The sequence below is a fragment of the Protopterus annectens genome, chromosome 4.part0 (genome assembly GCF_019279795.1).
Source record: "Protopterus annectens isolate FY-2018-M chromosome 4.part0, PAN1.0, whole genome shotgun sequence".
Taxonomy (NCBI): Eukaryota; Metazoa; Chordata; order Ceratodontiformes; family Protopteridae; genus Protopterus; species Protopterus annectens.
This window is the reverse complement of record NC_056733.1, coordinates 669,992,856-670,013,667: the sequence shown is the minus strand read 5'-3', so window position 1 is coordinate 670,013,667 and position 20,812 is coordinate 669,992,856. Positions and strand designations below refer to the sequence as shown.

Genomic DNA, 20,812 nt, shown 5'->3' with positions numbered 1-20,812 from the left:
CGTACCCATCATACATAGTAGGCACTGGTAGGTCATCTTGATGACTAAAGCAGGTTCCACGAGTGATTTATGATGAGTCTGCACTACAGTAGACTCCCTTATCAGGGATTGCTGGGACCGGACCTTAGGCTGGATAAACAAATGGTTGGTTAATCAGAAAGCATACAAAACAGCATCTAAAGGTTATAAATGAGCTAAAATAACAGGACTTGTTAGCATGCATTTTTCTAGAGAATATGAAGTCTAAAACTCAAATGTCGCATTTAGCCTAGAAGAGACAGAAGTGCTGTTCTTCTCTGGTGTCTTTTGCTACGGGTATGGCAGAAATTTGATGACCAGTTAGAGATAGGTGGCTAAGAGGGAGTCTACTCTACCTACTTCCCTGCATAAGTTCACCTCAAATATCATAGCATTTATCCAAAGAACGATGAAGCCTTGTTAACGAATTCTAATAGATGTGGTGCAGCAAATATGCCTCAATGCAAAGCTTGCTTCACATACCTCCATGACAACAGAAAATCTTCTCATCCACAATAGCTGCTATAGGCAGGCAATTAAAGCAATCTGTAAAGGTCTTCCACAGCTTAATGTTGTACCTTCTTTTACCTGAAAACAGAGTTAATGACTGCTTTAGTTTTCTATGAAATACATTCACACATTTTTCAATTTCCAAAGGAAACCACTAGCATCAATTACAACTCTATTCTTGGTATGATTTCCAAAGTGCTGCAGACAACAAGTTTCCATGGAAAAGCATCTAGCCAGCTGTTTTATTAAGTTCTCTCTAAGATGATCTTCAAAAAGACTGGAGTCAAACACATCCCAGAGTTTTCTTTGACTACTGCTTCACTGAACTTCAAACAGATCATGCAACAGCTTTTCTATTGCCATTACTCACCTAGTAAAAACACAGGATAAAGAAATTGCAACCACCAAAACTACAATTAAGCACTTCTGATGAAGTCTCTTACAGAATAGAAACTACTCTACAAAGCTGAAGCATTTAAATACTTACTTTCAAACCACCACAAATAGCTTGACCAAAGTATTAAAAAAAATTTTTGGCAATGAGTAATGGCGAAAATGATTACTACTACAGTTTCTATGGTTGTGACTCCTTCAGCCTATTTGTTGCAGTTCTACCCTCAAATCTGCAGAAACTCGTACAATACAAAAATGATTTGGACATTGACTAGAAATCAATTCCTAATACTGCACTGCATACTCCTACAAACTAAATCCAAATTCCAAGTTTGCTGCAACTCAGAATTTTTGAAGAAAAACACAAACTTGTGTTTTGGCAGAATTTATATAAGTGACTGCTTCTGCTTTAAACATTTTCTACTCCAGCAGTCCAGTACTGTTCCTCAAATTCAACTTTTAAATGTCCTTCATTACTTAACTAATGGCCATCACATCTACAGTTCAACTGGCCAATAGTACCTGGCTAGCAGAGGATAAAAATGCGATAAGTGAAAAACTATGCAGAGGGCATGCATCCAGTGTTGATGAGCATCTTTCATCCTACCTTCTGATAAACTGCAGTACATGTACAAGCAAGAGAAAGCCTACATCCAAGAAATGTCCACCACAAAGTAGCTCTAAAAAGCAAAGATAAAAAGACAACTCCCTTACAAAATGAAATCAGAAATACTAAAGCAAAATAAGACTGCCAGTAGTGGCTGCTGGCATGCATTGCAGAGTCTGCAAAAACTACATAAAACCAAAAGATAGAGGCTGCAACACCCGTGCCCTAGCCCAGCAATCAAGGAGACTCAATCCTCACCACTAACACCAGACAGGGTGTCTCATATGAGAGCAAAGGATAACACACAGGAAAGTACAATTTCCCTTTAGAGTACACAGAAATCGCAGTCAGTCCGGGCTGATCACTCCCTTGCTCCCCAATAAGACTCCCCACTGGCACAGCTATAGGGTCCAGATCTCAGCCTAGTGGGCAAGCTAAAATCCCCAGCACCCTCTGTCCAACCAGTACTTCGTGTCCCTGCCCAAGTAGCCAACACACAGATAAGAGTTTACACAACCACACCAACTTCTGGGAAAGGCTGGCACAGGTTCTCCAGCTGTGCCCCTTTTTACCCAGACTATGGTACCAGCTGCCACCACCCACTAATAATCAGCTACTCTAAGGCCCTTAAAAGGGCGTCCAATTACTGTGCAATATTATCCAACTGGTAGATGTGACTTAACAGTCAAAGCTTATTTGGAGTGACCTGGACAGCAAACTAAATATGCAATGCACTCTAGAGCTTAAGTTATCTATACAAAACCAGCCACAGTTAAAAGGTTTCAAAATATTTAATAAATTAAACCCACAAGACAATACTTTCTAAAGTCAGTGCTAATCAAGAGTTCACAGATCACACAAATACTTAAAATAAAATCAGTAGTACAGTTCTGCCATCACAGAAAAACAGTCTAATCTTTCTAATTTTCTAGCTATTGCTAAAAGAACACACTTCTAAAATGACTTGCATAGAGAGCACAAGGCAGTGCTGAGTTGGATGTTTCACAAAAAATGCTTAACCTCTGGTTCTCACTGTTTAAATTGAAACTGCAGTTCTGATAAAACATTACATCATTTCACACTTTCCTGGTGTTCCCAGGCTGACAAACTGCATTTACATTCTTTTACACGTACAGCAATAAAGGACATTCCACATGTAAATTCTGGTAATTAACTTTAGCCTTAAAACAGTAGGCAGGAAGCCTTTATCTAACCCAGCCAGAGCAGACTTTAGATCAAAGGGTCGCAACATGCTTTTACTGGGTCAGTAGAGAGCACTGTTGCCACATTTTTGTAACAGCATTTTTTTCATTTAAGACAAGCCTGTGATTCACATTCATATTTACAAATTATAGAATTATGTAGAACGTTCTATCTGGCTAGGCTGGCAGCCTTCACCCATCTCCACCAGTCTTCACCCCCCCCCCCCCGAGAAAAGCTAGTTTTTCAAGTGACCCTTGAAAAATGCCACTTGAGAGGGTTAGGTCTGAGTATACCTACCCCATTCCCTGTCTTGAGAGCCCATCTGCTTTGGCATTGCTACTCCTGCAGGGCTGCACTGACATGCTTGCAACCCCAGGCTCCATCTTAGCAACTTGGCATTTTGCTGACTGGCTGTTTAACCATGTTAGAGGGTTGTGATCTGTCATAAGTAAATTTTCTTCCATACAAATAAGGCTGAAGTTTCTGCAGTGCCCACACTATGGCTAGACATTCCTTTTCTACAGCTGCATAGCATTCCTCCCTGGGTCAAAGCCTACAACAGAGATAAACCACTGGGTGCTCTTCATCTCTGAAGAAATCTGGCCAAGTACAGCCCCCACCCCATGGTTTGAAGCATCCACCTGTACAAATTATTTGCTGTAATCTGGACTGGCTAACACAGGGTGGGGTCCTCCCAAAGCTTAAGCTTCCGGAATGCCTGCTCACACGCTGGGTTCTCCACACTAATCTGGCCTGTTCTTGTCAGGTCTGAGAGGGAAGCAGCTATGGTACTATAACTGGGGAACAAACTTTCTGTAGTACCCCGCTGTCCTTAAATGCCCTCACCTGCTTTTTGGTAACAGGTGCAAGCCATGCCTGAATGGCTACCACTTTGGCAGGTTCTGGCCTTCTTACCACTCCCCACTCTATGTCCTAAGTAGGAGACTTCTGCCATACCCACCTGACATTTGCTCGGCTTAATGATCAACCCTGCCCTCTGTAGTTTGCCCAGCACCTCCCTGACATGCTGAAGTGCTCTGGCCAGGAATGGCTGTAGATTGCAATATCTAGGTAAGCAAAGGCAAACCCTCCTGCTCCTACTAGGATATCTACCAGCCTCTGGAAAGTCGCTGGGGCATTCATCCCAAAGGGCATCTTTGTGAACTAATACAAGCAAAAAGGAGTCACAAAGGCTGCCCTCTCTAGCACTGGGAGTCTAGGGCATCTGCCAGTAACCCTTGGTAAGATAATGGTTGTAAGATACTTAGCCCCACCCAACTGCTCTAAGGCCTCAACTGTCCTAGGCATGGGGTAAGCATCAGACTGACTAATTTCCTGAAGTCTCACAACCTGGTGCTGCCATACTTTGGCACCAGCACCACTGGGGAGGCCTAGGGACTGTTGGACTCCTGAATCACCCCTAGTTCCAACATCTCCTGTACCCCCTCTCCCTCTGGATCTGGCACCCTATAAGGAGCCTGCCTAATAAGCTTTTCGGGTCTTGTTCACTGGGAAATCAGGGTGCACCCACCTGGTGCAGCACCAGGTGGATACATGTCCCCAAATTCCGCAACACTGCTCGGATTTCTCGAACCTGGGTAGTAGATTGCTGCGGGGACATTGCTACCCCCTTCCACTGAGGTGTCTGCTCGAGCCTCACAGAGATCAGTCCCCAGATCTCCCTCAAACTCCCACTGCAAATACTCAGCACAAGGGCTTCCATATCATGGTAAGTTTCATCATGTTAGTAAGGTACAATTTGTGCCCTTGCCTTCTGCCTAGCAGTTCCACCATGTAGTTATCACTTACCTTTCTTACCACCTTGCAGGAACCCTCCCAAGCTGCTTGCGTCTGACAGGAATGAGAACCATTACCTGCTGCCCCACAGCACTCTAGCATTCCTGTCATACCACACCTTTTTCTGTTGGGCTTCTGCCAGGTTCTCCTGGGCCAAACCCATGAGTTCCCTGAGCCTTGTCCTGAGGTTTAGGATGTATGCCACAGACTCCTTGTGAAACTCGCACTCTCCTTCCCACTCATCTCAAATTAAAATCTAGAGGTCCCCTTACCCTATATGCCCATACAGCAACTCAAAGGGTGAAAACCTGTGGATTCCTGGGGAACCTCTCTGTAAGCAAACAGATGGGGCAAATATTTGTCCCACTCCCTCTTAAACTGATCTGCAAATGCCTGTAGCATGGACTTTAGTCTGGGGATGGTAGGGGGTGGTCTTCATGTGCTTCACCCCACAGGACTTCCACAGACAAGCCAGCAGGTCTGACACGAAATTTGCTCCTCTGTCAGTATTTCTTTTGGGAAACTGACTCTGCTGAAAATCTCTAAAAGCATTTGCCACCTTCTCTGCCTCAATGGAGGACAAAACCACTGCCTCAGGGTATCATGTAGCATAATCCACTACCACTAGGATATACATTTTCCCTGTGGAACTTGGGGTACTCTGAGGACCCACAATATCCATAGCTACCCTCTGAAATGGCTCCTCAAATCACAGGCAAAAGCACCAAAGATCTCTCACCTTGTCTCCTGCCTTGCCTACCTTCTGGCACTACTCACAGGTCCTGCAGTATCCAGTTACATCTCTGGAAATTCCAGGCCAATAGAAGTTCTGCATAATATGCCTCTTTGTACGTTTTATGCCCATATGACCTACAAAGGGAATATCAGTGCCAGACGGTAGGCTCTAGGCACTACCAATTGCTGTACACACCTTTTAGCCCTCCCTCAGGGGTCCACTCTGTATAGTAACCCTTTGCCCCAGTATACAGATCCCCCCCCCCCCTTTAGCTACCTGCCTCAGGCCTTGCGATGTAGGGTCCGAGAGCTGAGCCTTCTCAACTCTCCTTGTAACCCTTCCCTGCTCCCCTTCCACAGGAAGTCTGGCATCCTCTGACAGTGGTGCCTCACTGTCAGCCTGGGAACTATTACTCGCCTCTACCTTTGCAGTCACTCTGTCCAAGAGAACATCAGTACCCACAAGCAGCTGTGGCTCACATTCAGTCACAACGCTACTGCATAGCTTCCTCCCTGAAGTAACCACCTCACCAGTCTTGACTGCAAGTATGCAATTGGTCTGGGTCTCCCCCAGGCTACCAAACCCACATGCTTGTCGCCTAGCCTGACTGCGTGTAACTGCATAAGCATATGGTACTGCCTCACCAAATCCTTCCCCCTCAGGACATCTGCAGGATGGTAATTTAGTACCCCTGTTGTCTTAAGACAACCTATTGGCATAGTCTTTCCCCACTTACTGGCTCCCCACCTTGCCTTCGTGGACACCTGTATGACACATGGCCCCACTGATTGCATTAAAAACATTTAACCCTAGCTCCTGGGTGTGTACCTGGGCTAGTTGCTTCCCCTGATACTGACACATTCTGTTGTGGCAGTCTGTGCTGCCCACCATGGGTTCCTTTAGACCCATGAGCAGTACTGGGGGGGGGTCCCCTTCCTGTGCAAGGCTGCCCTGCTTACCAGGTATAGGTCTCCCTTCTTCCCCAACTCATTTGAAGTAGCATATTGTCTCAGCTAACCAGATCCTCTTGTCCTCAGGCAAAGTGCCAAGGGCTTGTTCCCTCACCAAAAGGTCTGAAAGTCCAAAGTGGTGACATGACATCCACTCACCCGCCTATGGAAATAAGTGCTCAATTCAGCAACATATTCACATACAACTGCCCGGCAACTATGCTGACAAAACTTTTCCCTATACGTTTCAGGTGTTAGCCTAAACAGTTCTAAAAGACATTTCAAAACAGCAGTATAATCAAAACATGCAACTTCAGACATTTTAGCTAATGCAGTTACAGCTTTACCATGGAGTAAGGGGGTCAGGAACCTTACCCAGAGCCCTAGGTCAACTTCACACTGTTTACAAACAGTCTCAAATATATGAATGCAACTATCAAAATTGTCCCCCTCTTTAAACTGCAGAAAAAATTTACTGACCTTTTGTGCTTCTGGGGTCCAGTTACTCCCTTCCCCATTACCTCCATGCCTCTGGCAAAGAGTCAACATCTCCTTCTCATGCGGCCTCTGCCTTCCTTGATCCTCAGCTTGCAGATGCAACAGTTTCTCATTCTCCTCAGCCTGCAAACATTGCAATCTCTCACTTGCTTCTAATTCCACACGTCTGGCCTCCAACAAGTCTCTTTAGATCCAGCTGGATTTTTAAGTCCACTGCAGAAAGGTTGAGCTGTTCATTCTCAGAGGAAATTGCATCTCCACTGCCAGTCTGACTGCCCTCCTGGTTACAGTTTTCTGATGCAGCTGTAACCAAGGCTGCAATCAGATCTGTCAGATTTCCGTGCACCAGTCCCCAAGCCTGGCACATCTCTGCCAGCTGGCTCCTAGTCAGCTTTCCATACTCTGCTGACATGTTGCCTGCTCACCCTGACTAAGCTAAAAGAAAAAAAAAATTGTGACTTGAAAAAGGGGTCTTAAACCACTCAGATGGAACGTTATGGTATCTTCTTCCAGTCATCACTGATGGGTTCGGTTCAGAGCCCTCAGAACAGTCGGCTTTGTACCAAACTTGCGTGCACCAAAAACCTCTCGAGCCAAGCTCCTTCCCACAATGCCTTTTGTTCAGTTACCTTAGATAGAGTTTGCATGCAACATATAGAAGAAATAAGTCAAGGCCATCTCTGCGCAGAAACCCCAATACACCACGAAGACCCAGAAGATAAGCCAGGAACCTTAGGAGGGGGACAGTACGAGGGTGTGATGACTGGAAGATCAACTCTGATGGAATGTTATGGCAAGCCATACCTTTTGTCTGAAGTTAAGCTTTCTATTCATCACAGATGGAACAGAGTCTCCAGCTACTTTGAGAACCTGGGTGTCCCTTCTGGAAGAACATTCCTGAGAACCACTGACCCAAAGGCCACTTCACTGGAGACAAGATCCAATTTGTAATTCTCGATAAAAATGTGGGGCTTAACCCAAATGGCAGCTGCACAAACTTCATCCATGGAGGCTCTAGAGTGGAAGGAAACAGATGCTACAATAGCCCTAGTTGAGTGGGCTTTAATTTGGCCAGGCTTAGATCCTTCCGTAAGTGAATGTGAAGGCAATGTAATCCTTGAGCCATTTAGACAAAGTAACTTTTTATACTGTGCCTCCCATTCTAGGACCCGCAAAGGAAATGAAAAGCTGGCCCGACTTGCAAAAGTATTTAGTTCTACCCAGATATAAACATAAGTTATGTCTTACCATAACGTTCCATGTTAGTTGTCTTCTCGCCTTCTTTCTTGCTGGATGGGTTCGGAGCCAATCCTCTGCTCAGACTCTGCCTATATTCTAGCTCGAGAGCTATTTTACCGGCTCGAGGCAGCCCTATATCCCACAATACCATGCGCCAACTCCCCAGATCTCGTTTGGAAGCTAAGACATAGTATCAAAAGTATTATAATATTATAATGCTCTTAAGAGTACAGATTACCTGCTAGTAACACTAAGGATACCATGAAAGACGCAACATATTGTATCTCCAGAAATGGAAGGACTCAGAACTTAGAGTCTATCCAGGCTAGGGGGCAGGAGGGAGGGACGCAAGAAAGAAGGCGAGAAGAAAACTAACCTGGAACGTTATGGTAAGACGTAACTTTGTAATGTTATCATTCTCGCCTTCATTCTTGCTGGATGGGACAGCGTCCCTAGCATCTTAGTCCTGGGTGGCTCAATGGAACAGACTGAGTACAGTGGAACCAAAATCAGCTCTATTTCTGGAGGCTAGATCAAGCTTGTAATGGGCAATAAAGGTATGTTTGGACTCCCATATAGCTGCTGCACAAATGGCATCTAGTGGTAACCTTGCTTGAAAAGCAGTTGAAGTTGATAATGCACTGGTTGAATGAGCTTTAGGCCTAGAGGGTAGTTGCCTGGGTCTCAACTCGTAGATCAAGGTAACAGATGTCAGCCATCTGGAAAGAGTAACTTTAGATACTGGAAGCCCTTTCTTGACTGCAGCATGAGAGGAAGAGCTGGTCTGATTTTCTGAATTGTTTTGTCCTGTCTAGGTAATACCGTAATTGGCGATGAACATCTAATGAATGTAATTTTTGTTCAGCCTTGTTGGTATAGTGTGGGAAAGATGGGCAAATCAATGCAGTGGTTTAGATTTGCTTCCGATAACACTTTTGGTAGTAAGGGTGGGTTTGTTCTGAGAGTTACCCTATCTTTATGAAAAACCAAATGGGGAGGACGGACAGACAAGGCTTGAAGTTCCAATACCCTTCTGGCAGATGTTATAGCTACTAAAAACAGCGTTTTCCAAGAAAGAAGTTTGAGGGAGCAAGAAGCTGCCGGTTCAAAAGGGGGTAGAATTAGTGAAGTTAGAACTAAATTCAAATCCCATTGTGGGGGTGAATCTTTAACTGGAGGTTTGATTAACAAAATGCCCTTGAGAAAGGCTTTACAGAGTTTGTGGGACATATTTGCTTCTGAGTCTCCAACATGAAAATTAGCAATGGCCGCTAATTGTACCCCGATAGTGGCAGATGACCCCTAATGAAAAAGCTCCGCCAGGAAGTCTAGAACCTCATGAATGGGTGCATGGAAGGGATCTAAAGATCTAGTTTGTGCCCAGTGTGAAAAACGCTTCCATTTACTCGCATAAGTCTTCCTAGTATTGGACTTATGGGAAGCCAGAATGGTATCACGAACAGGAGAAGAAATAAGGGGAAGCCTGGCTATGGCTGGAAGTGGAGCAACCAAGCTGTGAGGTTGATGGAATGTAGAGACTGATGCAGCTTGCCCGTGAGGTGGGTCAACAGATCCAGAAGGGGTTCCAGATACCAAGGTTGTTCCAGTAGGTATTTGTGCAGGAACGGGAACCAAACTTGTAGAGGCCAAAAAGGGGGCAATGAGGATCATTTTGGATCTCAAAGCGATTGCTTTCTGAATTAGTTGCGGGATCAATGGAAAGGGAGGAAAGGCATAAAGACCACCCCGGGGCAAACCGTGAACAAGAGCGTCTGAGGGGCTGGCCTGGTAGAGGGAAAAGTGTGAAGTAGAGGCACTTGCTGTTTTGCGGAGTTGCGAAAAGGTCGCAGCAAGGCTGGCCCCACTTCCGAAAAATTCCATCTACTACCGCTTGATTTAGAGACCACTTGTGAGGCATGAGGATAGATCTGCTCAATCTGTCTGCTATGACGTTGGATTTCCCGGGGATGTGCGTTGCCATCAGAAACCATTGAGATGAAATCGCCCATTGCCAAAGTCTGAGTGCTTCTCGACAGAGAGGGTAGGACTGTTCCGCCCTGCTTGTTTATGTACCACACTACAGACATTGTCCGTTTGAATTGCTATAGTCCCCGTGGGAAGAGAGCTCTGAAAAGATTGCAATGTCAAAAGCACCGCCCTCATCTCCAGGACATTTATGTGCAGGTGGCATTCTGAATGTTGCCAAGTGCCCTGGACCATCCTGCCCTGATAATGCCCCCCCCCCCACCCGATCAGGGAGGCATCCGTTGTGACAGTGGCAACTGGAGGGGGGAGAACAAAAGGTCTGCCCTGAAAAAGCTGAGGGGAAACCATCCACCAGGAAAGATGTTTCTTGCAAGATGGTGTTATCAAAATGCCGTGGGTCATTGGCAGCTGCTGAAAGGACCACTGAGAAAACAGCATCCACTGAAGGAGCCTCATGTGGAAGCATGCTAATGGAAGTAGAAGAATCGCCACCGCCATGAGGCCCAACACTTTCAATACTAGCTTGACTTGGACTCTGCTGGACTGAAACAGGAGCTGAACATTCCGCCTTATGTCTGTCACTCTGAGGTGGTAATGTTGCAGACATTTCTGTGGTGTTTAATACGGCGCCTATAAAGTTTATACAATGACAAGGAGGACTTTGCAAAATTTATAGAAATACCCAGGCTGTTGCAAAGATGGATAGTATAATCCCTGGCCATTATGAGATCCTGTTTGGTGGTAGCGGAAATGAGCCAGTCGTCTAAGTATGGAAACACCTGGAATTCTTTTGGTCTCAGGTGAGCTGTGACCACTGCCAAACATTTAGTGAACACCCGGGGGGCTGCGGTGAGACCAAAGGGCAGGGCCCTGAATTGAAAATGACTCCCAGCCGGAAGCGGAGAAACCTCCTGGAGCGCCTGTGTATTTTTGTGGTAGTATGCGTCCTGGAGGTCTAACGAGCACATCCAGTTGTCTCTGCCCAAAAAGGGTAGAATGGACTGCAGTGTTACCATCGGAAATTTTGTCTTTAACACATAGTTGTTTAACCTGCTGAGGTCCAAAATGGGTCTCCAATCTCCTGTCTTTTTTGGTACCAAAAAGAACCTGGAGTAGATTCCAGATCCTAGCTGATCTGCTGGGACTGCCTGGATGACTTTGGTTTAACAGCTTTTTTATTTCTAGCTGAGCCTGACCCCTCTGCGCGGGTGGTACGTCTGGTAGGGGTTTTGGCGGTTGTAAGGGAGGGAAAGTGAGAGGAATTTTGTAACCCTCGGATATGATCCTCTGTACCCATGTGTCTTGAGTGATGGATTGCCAGGCTTCCGGGTACAGAGATAATCTTCCCCCGACTGCCTCCGAAGGTGGACAGTCTGGCAGCTTCTCAGGGATGCTGAAAGGGTTGGTCAGGGAAAGATTCCCTGGAACCCTGGTTTTGTGGACCCCCTCTGCCCCTGGGGCGGCGTCTGTTATTATTCCCCCCTCTGCCTCTAGGGGGAAATTCACCACGTGCGGCAGTCGCGACTCTGTGGTTTGCGGAACCACATCTTTCCACCCCTCTGTCGCTTAGAATAAGGTCTAGAAGGCGTGGAAAAACAGACTCAGCAGAGACTCTTACCATCTTGCTCACATCTGGTGAGGACCGAACAATTCCAAACCGTCAAAGGGGGTGTTGGTGAAGGACGCCTTGAAGGGGTCGGCAAAATTACAGAGTCGCATCCAAGCGTGGCGTCTCAACGCAATGCCTATGCCAGTGGCCCTACTCGCTCCATCGGCTGCATAAGAGATTAGCTTCATGGAGGAGTTAACAATGGAGTTCAGGGTAGCCAGCTGAGAGTTTTATTTTGTCCTTAAACCCCGCAGAAGGATCCTGCACGGTTTTACCCAGCTCTGTGAGCAAGTCTCTTTGAAGGCGGGTGAAATGACAAATAGTTCAGCGATCGCATAGAAAATGTCGCTGAAGCAAAGGTCCGCTTGCCGTACCTGTCCATGGTCCTGGACTCTGTTAGGAGGATGAACAGGTACAGAAGGATCAGCTAATTCCTTCTTAGTGGCTGCTGTTACCACCACCATAGCATCAACTGAAACACCTTTGGTGAGAAAGGATTTGTCATCTGTTGCAGAAATAAATTTCGAAGGCCTCCTAGGGGTATGTTCCATTGAATCAGGAGCTGCCCACGCCTTTCTAGCCACTACCTCCATTAGTGGGTCGAAAGGGGGACACCCCCAGGAGGTGGAAGGGCGAGATCCAAAGGCGTCAAGGTAAACAGACTCTTCCTCAGGTTTGAGTGGACCAATTTTCCCTCTGTCTTAGGATCTCCAGGAGGTCTGAAAAGGAGACATCCTCAGAGGGGGATCTGGGGGAACCCTCTGACTCATCCAACTCTGTGTCCGACGTGACAGACTCAGGGGAGGCTATGTGCTTCCTCTTGCGCTCTCTTTTCCCAGGGGGTTCCCCTGAAACTTCAGGGGAACCCTCGGAAGAGGAGGAGACACCCAAAGTGGGTACCTTACGCTTTGGATCTCTGCTGTTGGGTATAGGAGGGTGGCCAGAGACCGTAACAGGCACTACAGAGGGAGGAGCCGCAGAACTTAACCTTGGAGTGGACACTGGGTCCAGCACACTCCTCATCAACTCGAAGGCTCCCCTATCAGACACCAAAGGTAGCCCCGGCTGCGAAGAGGCCGGAACCGCCCCCAGAACCAACAGAAGGCTCCGAGAATGATGTCGGGGCCGAACTAACCAGAGCCGAAGCACCGAGAGAGAGAGCGGGGTCGGACAAGGGTCCGATGCCACTCACCCTCTCCATGGACGGAACCAATAAAGAGGTCGGAGCAGACGACACCGGAGCCGAAGGAGGGGGTATCTGCTCGGACGTGGGCAAGGTCACGGTTCCGACAAACTCCGGCTCTGAACTAGAGAGAGATGAGTCGGAGGAGGAATGGATAACTAAAGGAGCCACAGTCTGGTGAGACTGGCTCTGAAGCATTTGGGCCAGAGCCTGGGACTTTATGAGTCTACTGACCACCCTCTCGATGTCGTGATCGGAGAGCCTGGAAGACCTTGATGAATGAGTCCTATGACTCCGCTCTGATAGAAGGGAGGACCTTGGAGCCGATCTGACTGACTCTAAAGAAGGGGACCTAGAGCACTTGAGCGCTGGGGTCGGCTCAGATGATGGTTTAGAAGCGGAACCCACTTTGCCCGCCTCGGAGCCAGCCGGAACAGAGGTCGGAGCCGTCTCGACAACACCAGCCCTCGGCTCAGAAGCTGGAGCAGAGGGTTTGGTGGTTTTTGATGGCTTCCCTGAGCCAGACTTGGATGGGGAGTCATCAGGCTTTAACAAGCCCCTTAGAATAAGCTCGTTACGCCTTTCCTGCAGGACTCTAAATCCGTGACAAACAGAACAAGAGTCCTGCAGGTGCAAAGGCCCAAAGCAACAGACACAAGTGTGACAGTCTGTCAGACATTTTCTGACAGCACGAGTCACACTTCTTGAATCCGGAGACCTTAATGTCTTTGGACATTGCCCTAAGACAGTCAACACAATCAGTACACACACTCACACAAGGGGGAGATGAGGGGACTGATTAAAAGAACACATATAAAGTTGAGTAAAGAAACTAAGGCCTATAGGCCTGATTATAAAAGTTAACTACAGGGGTGGGTAGGGCTTACGAAACAAACTCTATTAAGTAAAAAATCTATAGGTAAAGTAGGGAAAATAGCCTAATAACTCTCAAAAAATTAGAAATTAGTTGAAAAAAAAAATCCTTTACTGACCTGAGCCTGTAAAAAAAGCAACCTCGCGGCGAAGCGGCAAACGAGATCTGGGGAGTTAGCGCATGGTATTGTGGGATATAGGGCTCTCGAGCCGGTAAAAATAGCTCTCGAGCTATAATATAGGCAGAGTTGGAGCAGAGGATCGGCTCCGAACTCATCCAGCAAGAATGAAGGCGAGAATGACAACTTAACATTTGTCTATTAACATCCAAGGAATGTAGGCAGTATTCTCCCTTGTTAGAGTAATTTGGGAAGAACACAGAGAGCTCAATGGACGGGTTAATCGAAAAATCAGAAACCACTTTGGGGAGAAAGGATGGGTTAGTATGAAGTGATACTGTCCTTATGAAAGATCAGATAAGGGCTCTTTGAACAATGCTTGCAATTCAGAAATTCTTCTGGCTGAAGTTATAGCCACCAGAAATAAGGATTTCCATGACAGGAACTTTAGATCACATGTCGCAACCAGCTCAAAAAGGGGGCAGAGAAAGACTGCAGAACCCAGGACAGATTCCATGCCTATACCGGCTGTCTGATAGGCCGGCTGTGGAAAATACCCTTGAGGAAGGTCTTGCAAAGGCGAGAGGAAATGTGGCACTCCATCTAAACTACTGCTAGATGGACTAATGGTGGAAGCAGAGGCCCCATTGTCTAACCGTTCAGACAGATAATGAATAGTGGCTATGGGGGCTGAGAACGGGTCTATTTTCTGATTACATGACCAAATAGAATCTTTTCCATTTGTCCTTGTAAAGTTTCCTGGTGGATGGTTTATGAGGCCAAGATAATATCACGTATGGGTGAAGAGGGTTTCCTGCCTGGCAACTAACAGAAGTGGAGAAATCAGTCAGCTTGAGTTGACAGATTCAGGGGAGTCCGCCCTTGTGGGTGAGATACGAGGTCCTGACGAGCGTCTAGGATCCAAGGATATCATAACAGGAGGTCAAAGGAAGGGAAACCACACTTGACGAGGCCAAAACAGGACAATGAGGATTCACTGCTTCTCAACCGAATAGCTTTCCTTAGAACAAGGGTGAACAGAGGAATCGGAGGACAAGCATAAAGGAGACATTTTGTGGATAGAGTCGCGGTGACTCAGAGGGGGAAGAGGGCAAAGTAGCTGCTGCATATCGTGTTTGAGGGAGAGGTGAAAAGGTCGCAGTATGGCTTGCCCCAATGGCTGAAATTTTTGCCGCCACACTCTGGTTGAGACCACTCGTGAGGATGAAGAATGCATCTGCTCAACCTGTCCACAATCACGTTGGAACTCCCCAGAACATGCGTTGCGATCAGAAAGCGGTTGGAAGCTATTGCCCACTGCCAGATTCTCATGGCTTCATGACATAGGGGGTAAGATTTGGTCCCCCTCTGTTTATGTACCAGACCATGGACATGTCCGACTGGACAGCAATCGTTCCAGACGGAAGGAGCGGATGAATAGCTTGCAATGCCAACAGCACCGCTCTTAACTGCAGGATAATGAGATGAAAGTTGACCTCTACATCAGACCACTTGCCTTGGACTGAGTTTCCCTGGAAGTGCCCCCCCCCCCAAAATCAGGGAAGCATCTGTGGTCACCGTGGCACTGGGCTGGAGAGACTGGAAGGGGCAACAAAGATTTTCATTTTTACTCATCCAGAGGAGATTGCTCGCAAATGTTGATGAGAATCAGTGAGCTCAGGGGGTGAAGACTGGGTATCCACAGGGCCTGAAGGGAGCCATTGTAGTAATCTCATGTGTAGTCTGGCTAAGGGAACTATAGGGATGGCTGCAGCCATAGATCCAAGGCTTGGAGGGCTTCCCTTGAAGATACCTTTCTTCGACATCATCACTTGAACTTGTGCCCTTAGTCTCTGAAGCCTGTGGAGAGGAAGTGAGATCAGGCTTCATAGATTAGTACTAGGGTAACTCCCCTTGCTAGCCATTTTAAGCCTAGCCAATTACTCCTTGTGAGACTCAAACCCTGCACCTTGTGTTTGTAAGGCAAATACCTTAACCATTAGGCCACCCTCCGAACCCCCTTGACTGGGTGTTGAATACTGCCCCTATGAATTCCAGTTGAGGGTTGAAGGCTGGATTTCTCTCAATGTATGGTGATGCCTAGTGACTCCGCTAGAGCCAGGGTGTAGTGGAGGGCCCTGACCAGAAGACGCTTGGTGCGGACCCAATCATCTAGGTACAGAAACATCAGGAATCCCTGAAGTATTAAATGATCCGTTACCACTGCAAGGCATTTCATGAACACTGGGGGCTGTTGAGAGACCAAAAGGCAGGGCTCTGAATTGGTAGCAATTGGCTCCCAACCAGAAGCGAAGGAGACTCCGGGAGCACTTGTCCATCTTGATATGGCAATACGCATCCCGGAGATATGAGCACATCCACACACCCTCCCAGAGAAAGGGGAGGATGGTTTGAATCGTGACCATGCGGAATTTGGTCTGAACTATAGATTTGTTTAGTTGGCCAAGATCCAGAATGGGCTAGTCCAGTTTTCTTTGGCACCAAAGAGAATAGAGTAGAACTCTGAACTGCACTGATCTGGGGGGACCTGTTGGATGGCTCGTTTTTGACATAGCTTTCATATTTCGGAAGCTGCCTCTTCCCTCTGACTGGGTGGAACATTGGGAAGGGATTTCGGAGGTCTTGTATAAGCTATTAGGGGAATATGGTAGCCTCTGGTAATGATTCTCTGCACCTGATAGTTTGTAATGGAGTGCAAGGCAGCTTGGTGCAGAGAAAAACACGCCCCGACTGCTTCCAAAGCAAAGCAATCTGGCAGCGCCTCAGGAGTGCTAATAGTCTACCCAGGAAGGAGTCTCTGAACTCTGGGGCCCTAGATCCAGGGACCCCCTCTGCCCCGAAAGGGACGTCTTCCATTATTGGAACCCCCTCTGCCTCTGGAGGAGTCTGGGCCCTAGATCCAGGGCCCCCTCTGCCCCGAAAGGGACATCTTCCATTATTGGAACCCCCTCTGCCTCTGGAGGAGTCCTTACCACATGCGTCTCCGAAAGCAACCTTCAGACTTCTTGTGCCACATCTACCTGCTCCTTTGATTCCTGGAGAAGGAACGCTGAAGTTTGGAAAAGTGTAAGCCAACAGCAGACAAGGTCTTCCTGTATTGCTCTCGCCTGGCTAATGTATCCTTGACCTTAGCATTTAGAAAGGAAGACCGAGTCAGCGAGGTCACAAATGCGCTTCCAGGCGTGGAGTCTCAGGACTACGCCTGCATCTGCAGTTCTAGCTGCTCCTTCAGTTGTGTGCGACAGCAACCTAATGGATGAATTAGATATGGATTCTAGGGTGGCAAGTTGGAAAGCAACTTTCTCATGCTCCATCCGATACTTGGCCGGCAAGGGTTCCAGACAGTTTGGAGATAAGATCTCTGGAGCCTCATAAAATGTTCCAAAAAGTTCAGAGACCCAACTGCAAAGGTTGCTGATGCAAAGACTCGCTTCCCTAACCTGTCCACTGCCTGGGACAGTGTTGGGTGGATGAAAAGCAGGACTCTCCTGCAAAATCCTTTTTTGTGGCTGCCACCACCATAGCGTATACTAGCAAACCTCTAGACCAATGGGGTTGATTATCTGGAGGGGAGAGTACCTTGTCTGATCTCCTGGGGATGGCTTCAGCAAAGTCAGGGTTCTTCCATGCCCGTTGGAGTTTAACCAACTCATCAGCATGGGGGGGGGGGGTCACCCAAGTAGAGCGAGAACGAAAGGCCTGCAGGAATACAGATTCCTCCAAGGAAGGGTTGGAGGATGTCACCCCTCTGTTTCAAAATTTCCATGATGTCTCCAAAGGAGACAGGGGTGACCGTAGGGACCCTTACCATCATCGTAGTCCATATCTTCTGTGAGGGACTCTTCTGGGGAGACCATGCATTTCCTCTTACACACCCATTTCCGAGGGGGTTCTTTGAGTCTTCAGATGCTCCCACCAAAGGGAAATAACCTGTGTAGGGGCTTCCTGGACCTTGTGCTCCGAGTTCTGGGGGGGGGTGACCTTTGAAAGCTGCGGCTCAGAAGGAACTAGGGGAATAACCAATGGAGGATTGCTAGAAACAAGCACCCTCCCCATCACCCGGAAAGCAGGCCCGCCTGAAGAGGAGTGGGAGCCCGGGACCGCAGACTACAAAATCAGAACTGGGGTCACACCCTGTTCAAGACAGTCCACCCCTGGGGACAGAGCCTCAAGCAGACTGAGTGGCAGTCACCCTCTGATCCGAAGTCAGGAACGGCAATACTGTCGGAACCAGAGGTTCCACCCCCCCAAGCATGAGATTGAGAAAGGGTGGGTTCAGATGGAACAGACACCTAAAGGGGTCTCGGGGCCTCAGATGGCGTCTGCGCAGAGGACGGGAGTCCTCTAGAAAAAGTTGGATAAATGAGCCTTGGAACCAAGGGATCCAAGGGAGAAGAGTAAGTAGGGATTGCTGGAGTAATAGACCCAAAGCCTGGAGTGGGATAGGGTCTAGGTGGATTTGAAATTCCCCTGGCGGTCAGCAGCTAGTCAAAAAAGGCACAACACATCCAATTCGGAAAGGCTCCTGGTGGATCTCACCGATGCCCCCAAGGGGAAATCAGGCCGGACCAAAAAGGGGCTGCAGGCTTGTCCGGCAAACTGGTCTACAGTCTAAGAGTATCGGGTCCGTGGTGTATCACAGAACGGCACAGACTATTCCAATTTCAAAACTAGCAACAACGGTATGGTTGGAGTTGTGAATGGGCTCTGAGCAGAGGTTACAACAGGGGTGGATGATGACAAACTGCTCTGAGGTACTTGGAACCGATAGAGCAGAAATGGGCAATGGTGCCAAGACAAACAGATAAACTGATTGCTCAGAGCCAATGTAGTCAGAACAGAGGAGGCAGAAATGTGCGCTGAGGACTTAGCCTTGTGTTTATGACTTACTTCTGTCACTGGCCAGTGAAGAGGGGTCCGAGCGAGGACGTTCCTTGTCCGCTGGAGGGGATACCTCCGTTGTAGAAATAGCCTCTGAAAAAGGCAAAGCAAGTAGGTCCTTCAAAATTAGTTTATGATGTTCATTCAGCGCCGCTGACTGAAGCTAGCACAAATATATCACACGACAAATGCGGAACCCCAAACAGTACACACTCTTCATGGAGGTCACTACTCGGCAGTTTACCACTGCAAGAAAGTACAGTTTTGTACCTACCGTAAATGTAGATGTCCGATAGGAATGCATCTGCAGTCCTTACAAATGGGTTGTCCTGTCGTCAGGCAGCCCTTCGGTCGGCCAGATTCCAAAGTCTGGGTCTGGCCTCGGCTGGTGTTGCACTTCACCCGACGTCATAGCTGCAGTTATTCGGGTATAAAGGCATCAGCCGACGCCATTTTCCTCTGTTTCTTGCCCCAGATGCCAGGTGCCCTCTTGGAAGGCTAAATTTGGATAAATGCCAATGATTCCAAATAGTAGAGAGCAAACAAAAAATAAGCATGTATGCACATATATACAAACAAATGCACCATAATAGATTCCCCCAGCTAGCTATAAGATGGGCAAATACCCTAGGAGTACCACAGAGGGGAAAGGCGGGTGGGTAATCCTGACTGCAGATGCATTCCTATCGGACATCTACATTTATGGTAGGTACAAAACTGTACTATGTCCTTCAAGGATGCATCTGCAGTCCTTACAAATGGGTAGAATACCATAGCCAAACTGGGGGAGGAGGAAAAATAAAGTTATGGTGTAGTTAAGATCCCTTGCAAAACAGCAGTAGCAAAACCTGCTCGGGATCTAGAGTATAAAGGTAAATTATAATGCTTGGCAAATGTATGCACAGAGCTCCAAGTAGCAGCCTCTAAAATGTCCTTGGTAGCCACTCCTCGTAAGAAGGCTGTGGTAGTGGCTGTAGCCCTTGTAGAGTGAGGCCTGATGTTTTCTGGAGTTTTCTTTCCATGGTAGGAGTAACAAAATCTAATGCAATTTCCTATCCACTTGGAGATTGTCTGTTTTGAAATTGCTTTTCCTTCCATTCCTGTTGCATATGCTACCAGTAGCTGGTCAGTTTTTCTATTGCCCTTGGTCCTGTCCAAGTAGTAGCGTAATTGTCTATGTACATCCAAGGTATGCAACAGTCTTTCTCCCCTGTTCTGTGGGTTGGGGAAGAATGTAGGTAGGTGGATAGCCTGATTTAAAAACACTCTGGAGACCACCTTAGGCATAAAAGTAGGATTTGTTCTCATGGACACTATCTTGATGGAAGATCAGGAAGGGCTGTACTGCCATTAATGCCTGTAGTTCAGATACCCTTCTTGCTGAAGTGATTGCCAGCAGGAAAGCAGTCTTCCATGATAAATATTGTAATTCTGCTGTTGCTGCTGGTTCGAATGGAGGGAGTGTCAATTTTTCTAGCACAAAGTTCAAGTCCCATGCTGGCAATGGTGGCTTCCTAGGAGGTTTTACATTTTTAATTCCTCTGAGAAACTGCCTGAGCAGAGGATGTGAAAGGACAGGAGGATCCAGGCCGTATTCTGCTGAAATAGCTGATGCATGAATCTTGATGGAAGAATAGGACAGGCCTGTGTGGAAGAGCTCTGCCAAGTATTCCAGGATGTTGGCTATGTTTACCAGTGACACATCTTCTCCTTTTGCAGTACTCCAAATGAGATATCTTTTCCATTTTGCTGAATAATTTTTTCTTGTTGAGGGTCTGCGAGCCTCAAGGATAATGTCTTTAACCCTTTGGGATAAATTCGGGTTAATTGATCTTATGCAATGTTCCAGGCAGTCAGCTGCAGAGTTTTCAGGTTTGAATGCAGGATGTTGTAGTTCTGCATTAACAGCAAAGGGAACCAGGGGTAGTGGCCATATTTGTTCCCGAGACATGCTCCTCAGTAATGGGTACCAATGTTGCCTTGGCCAGTCTGGAGCTATCAGAATGATCCTTGGACGGTCCTCTTTGATCTTCAATAGCACCTTGTGCACCAAAGGAAGTGGTGGGAATGCATATGCCGTCAGGTTTTTCCAACTGAAAGATAGGGAGTCCACCTTCCAAGCAAGTGGGTGGTACGTCCTTGTGCAGAATTTCTTTAGCTGGTGATTGCGTGGGGATGCAAATAAATCT

At 47.3% G+C, this 20,812-nt stretch overlaps 1 protein-coding gene across 1 annotated transcript in view; it reads right to left on the bottom strand.

Moving 5' to 3' along the window:
* The window catches only part of PPP1CC (protein phosphatase 1 catalytic subunit gamma), an 833,371-nt gene that overhangs the window by 376,373 nt on the left and 436,186 nt on the right, over positions 1–20,812 (bottom strand). The window contains exon 4 of the mRNA XM_044068633.1: positions 502–606. Within this exon, the coding sequence (XP_043924568.1) occupies positions 502–606 (105 nt within the window). The remainder of the gene's footprint in view (positions 1–501; positions 607–20,812) is intronic.